At 41.7% G+C, this 5,128-nt stretch overlaps 1 protein-coding gene across 1 annotated transcript in view; it reads right to left on the reverse strand.

Moving 5' to 3' along the window:
- Positions 1–5,128, reverse strand: part of LOC100942765 (phospholipid-transporting ATPase FetA-like) — a 137,163-nt gene that overhangs the window by 9,179 nt on the left and 122,856 nt on the right. The window contains exons 18-19 of the mRNA XM_012811646.2: positions 3,006–3,170; positions 1,250–1,361 (exon numbers count right to left, since the gene is read on the reverse strand). Coding sequence (XP_012667100.2) covers positions 1,250–1,361; positions 3,006–3,170 — 277 coding nt within the window. The remainder of the gene's footprint in view (positions 1–1,249; positions 1,362–3,005; positions 3,171–5,128) is intronic.

Raw genomic sequence — 5,128 nt, forward strand, 5'->3', positions numbered from 1 at the left:
AAAAAAAAAAAAAATTAAGTCTTGATCCCTGGCTACAAGTGGCATCAAAATTCAGAGGAGATATTCCAATTGTTACAGAAATTTTCTTGGAGGAAAGCCTTGAATGAGGAATAGGAAAGTTTAGGGGAAGGAGAAGACATTTTAAGTGGGGAAACAACCCGGAGTCCCTAGAGTAGGAATTATTTTCTGGGACATACTGAAGATAATGGTCACATTAGGATGGAGATAAGGATGTGCAGGTAGCAATGCAGGAACATTCGCAGCAATAGATTACCAACATCTTTCTTTTTGAGACAGAGTCTTGCTTTGCTGCCCCAAGTAGAGTGTAGTGGAGTCATCATAGCTCACAGCAACCTTGAACTTCTGGGCTGATGCTATCCTCCTGCTTCAAGCCCCTGAGTAGCTAGGACTATAGGCATCCACTACAATGCCTAGCTAATTTTTCTGTTTTTAGTAGAGATGGGATCTCGCTCTTGCTCCCGCTGGTCTTGAACTCCTGAGTTCAAGTGATCCTCCTGCCTCAGTCTCCCACAGCTAGGATTATAGTCATGAACCACTGTTCCTGGCCAAGATTATCAAAGTCTTGAAGGCCAGATAGAGGAGTCTGACTTTTATAATGTGGAGTCACTTTAGGATACTAAGCAGAAAAATAACAACATAAAATCAGTATATCTAGGGAAGATTAAACACATGGTTGTATGTAGGATATTATGAAATTAATAAGGGCAAGAGACATAGGGATCAATCAGTTCAGAAGTTTTTGCAGAAGTCTAGCTAACAGAAGATGAAAGTTGAATTAGGGTGGTGGCATAGTTGAGGATTTTTTTTTTTTTTTTGAGACAGAGACTCAAGTTGTCACCCTGGATAGATAGAGTGCTGTGATGTCACAGCTCATAGCAACCTCCAACTCGGCTCAAGTGATCCTCTTGTCTCAGTTTTTCTATTTCTAGTAGAGATGGGGTCTTGCTTTTTGCTCAGGCTGATCTCGAACTCATAAGCTCAAGCAATCCACCTGCCTCAGCCTCCCAGAGTGCTAGGATTACAGGTGTGAGCCACTGCATCCAGCCCAGCATAGTTGAGTTTAAACTGAGCTATGATGCTGCCACTGCACTCTAGCCCAGGCAACAGAGCAAGACCCTGTCTTCAAAAAAAGAAAAGTAAAAAGAAAAAAGAAATGGCTAAGAAGAAGAAAAGAAATGGCTAAGGTGGACAGGGAAGAGGATTGGTCAGGCAAACAACTCTCCTTTACCTTGCTTATCTCCAGTTAAAACCCACATTTTAATTTTGGTTTTATTCAGCATGATGATTGTCTCAGGCACTCCATCTTGCAGCTTGTCTTCTATGGCAGTGGCCCCTAACAGCTTTGAAAAGAGATATCAGTGAGTGAGGAAAAGGGAGAGAGTCATAATGCTACATAACAGCTGAACTGGCACCTCAGCCTTCTCTTTAATAAGCTGGCTCTGTCCTGTAAGAGGATCCCAGTGGCATAAAACCCAGCCTCTCCACACACACAGCTTTCCAACTATATAAATTTAGGAACTCAGAACATTAAGGATTATAGAGGGAAGAGACTTGCCCAAGTCATATATCTAGCCTGTGACACTGCTAAACCATCTGTTTCTCAACACAACTTCACTTCTCCCTGGCTTCATTAATACACTTCCAAAAATGATGGTTCCCAGATGAAGGGATCTCCACATCCCACTCCAGTTTTCCTTCAACCCATAAGGCTTAAGTGTCCTTCATTTGTTTGTACTCACAGAGGCTCTCTGCAGTTTTCAAGGCTTTTCCTTATGCTATATTAAAAGAATCTTGCTTTCTTTCTATAATATCCCAACAATGCCAACCACAGCATGGGTACCAGGCCTGAGTCTGGGTAATGGACAGATGCTCGAACTACTAACTAATTTCTGCTAAGCCTCTAGAACAGTGGTTCTCAACCTTCTTAATGCCGCAACCCTTTAATACAGTTCTTCATGTTGTGGTGACCCCCAACCATAAAATTATTTTCGTTGCTACTTCATAACTGTAATTTTGCTATGGTTATGAATCGTAATGTAGATATCTGATATGCAGGGTGTATTTTCATTGGTCACAACCCACAGGTTGAGAACCGCTGCTCTAGAACAACAGTCTAGAATACTACCAAGCTGACTATGGAAGGGTATTTGGGAACTCTAAATTTCCCTCTTTGCTATCAGTAATTTCTCTCTTTTTATAGCTGAGGCAGCCTGTATCAATCTGGTCAAGAACTTTGAGATCATCCTTAACTTCAATTTTCCTTAGACCCTATAATCCAAACCATCAGCAAATTCTGTTGGCTCTACCTTTAAGAATACACAGAATCTAACCATTTCTGACCACTTCTATCTGGTCTAAACCATCACCATGTCTCACCTGTACTACTCCAGCTCCCTTCTAATTGCTTTCCCTTGCGTCTACCCTCTCCAAAACACACACATATGTGCTGACATGTGATGTCACTCCCTCTCTTCCTAGTTTTATTTTCTCCTCTAACACTTTCACCATCTGACTTACTGTATATGTTTCTTTTTGTCTGTTTTGTCTACTGCTACATGTCTAGGGCTTAGAAAACTGCCCGGCACATAGGAAGCACACAATAAATATGTCAAATGAATGGATGAATATTTTTGTCCTGATTATCCCATTTGTTAGTTCTGGGTTACCCAATCTCTGCATTATTCAGGTCCTAATTTCTCCCATATTACTCAGCTTCTATGAGCAGCTTTGGGATAAGAAACACTACCAGTAAGATAAATATTACAAATATTTTTTCATTATGGAGTCAGAAGACCCAGGATATACTGAATCAGCTTGGATTCGGTATCCAGCCTCCTTGGAGCAAAGCTATGGTACTTTCCTGTTGAGCCTGTCTATCTTCCCTCTCAAAGAAAGCCTGTATCTATTCATCCTCTGGAGGCCACTAGAAAAGCCTTTACTCAGTCTGCCAACCCCCAGTCTGTTCTTAGCTTCCTCACACTGACCATCAAGTCTTTTTCGATCTCTTCATAGACATCTGATAATCTGTCTTCCCGATTCTCCAAAGTCAGGCAGGCTTCACTGTGCTTCTTGCTCCAGGTCTGGAAGAATGCATCGTCCAACTCTCGGTAGGCCACCATGAGGGTGCGAAGGCCTTCAGTGGCATAATCCTGGAAGATGTGTGTGTGTGCACTGAGTGGGTCTGGGCTGGGGCAAGCTCAGTTAAGGAAGTGGCAGGCTGACCCCACAGGTCCCGTCTGCCTGCAGAATAGGGTTTCATCATTACTACCATGAATCTAGTTCCTAGCCGAAGCAAAAGCATCTGTGGCACTTTCTCAGCAAATGTCTTAAGAATGAGGCCGGAATGGCTGGAAGGTTGAGAGTACTTCTGAGAGATAGCTAAAAGTATCTGGCTTTTAGCTATGGTTGGAGAATATACTATGTGATTCTGGGAAAAAACAAGTCTTCTAGGTTTCTTTCTTATAAAATTGGGATAACAATTCATCCTGTACAAAGAGGATAATGATGGCTATCATAGGAGAATGAAGGGAATGACAAAGTAAAAAGAAGGAGTTGTTATAAAGAATAATAAAAATGTTACTATTTTTTATAAGCCTACATTCATTTTAATTTTCTTCTCTCCCTTCCTTTATCAAATATGCAATGAGTATTTTACACTGCACATACTTGTGTATATGCCTATAGCTCAGTGGTTCCCAACCTTCCTAATGCCGCAACCCGTTAATACAATCCACAGGGGTTGCAACCCACAGGTTGAGAACCACTGCTATAGCTGGTTGGCTCAGCTAATTACCCACAGCCAGCAGTGTTAACAAGGCCACTGCAGAAGGGCTCTCTGGGTAAGTTAGCATCTTTTGCTCCTTGGCCACTGACATATCCTAATTAACTTGCAGGAGGATACTCTTGTCATAAGGAGGGCTGAGTAACATTGTGGGTGGTTCAGGGCAAAACTCATATCCATCTAAAGATGGGTGTTCTGTGTGTTGAGTACTACACATGAACAGCAAGTCCACATGATCACCACTGTAGTGAGCTGTAAGATAAATTCACTTTGGCATTAGAAGAGCAAACAGAAATGGAATTTGCTGTTAGTTCCCTGTGCAATTCCCTGAGTGATTCTAGCTGTCAGATAAAATTATCACAAGATGTTATATGTAGGAAATGTGATCTTTTAAACCTTTGTACTGTTGGCAGCCTAAGAAGCCCCAGGAAAGATCTCAGGAGATTTCTTTCTTTCTTTCTTTCTTTTTTTTTTATTTTGAGACAGAGTCTCACTATGTCGCTCTCTGTAGAGTGTTGGGGCATCACAGCTCACAGCAACCTCAAACTCTTGGGTTTAAGCGATTCTCTTGCCTCAGTCTCCAGAGTAGCTGGGACTACAAGTGCCTGCCACAACGCCCAGCTATTTATTTATTTTTTTCATTGCAGTTGTCATTGTTGTTTAACAGGCCTGGGCTGGGCTTGAACCCGCCAGCCTTGGTGTATGTGGCTGGTGCCCTACTCACTGAGCTACGGGCGCTACCCAGGAGATTTCTTAAGAAGGAAGTGATAGCGGTAAAAACTGTTTTTTCATAGGATATTGATAAGAGGACTTGACAAGCTTGACACTATGGGACATTTCAAGACATTTTTATCACTTCAAAAAGATTCATTAATCCATTCAACAAAATAATTTAGCAGGTGTTAAAATTCTACTTACACATTTTTCTTTTATCTTAGTACTAGGATGGGAGAACTAGGAGCCAAATCTTGCCTGACACATGTTTTTGTGTGACCTGTCTCAGGGAGCCTGGAGTTGTGTTTCTGCATGAGTGGGTTGTTGGAACTTGACTCTCATAGGTTTGTCATCAGAGATTAATAGACTGTAGTGTAGTTAGGCCTCAGTGGAAGTGTCTATGTAGGTTGATAGCAGGAAACATATCAAAAGACCTAAAACAATTTTACAGCCCCCTTTAAAGCCAGTCTGTGAAAATTATATATGAAAAGGTACCCTGATCCAGGTGTTCTGAAAGGTTAAACAGTAAGAGACTAGTCCATAAGAAATACTGTGGCTTCTGGGAACCAGTATAAGACATAAGAACAGTCTTGCGTGGGACACTTCGCTGGC

The sequence above is a fragment of the Otolemur garnettii genome, unplaced genomic scaffold, assembly GCF_000181295.1.
Source record: "Otolemur garnettii isolate 467f Iridium unplaced genomic scaffold, OtoGar3 scaffold00172, whole genome shotgun sequence".
Taxonomy (NCBI): Eukaryota; Metazoa; Chordata; class Mammalia; order Primates; family Galagidae; genus Otolemur; species Otolemur garnettii.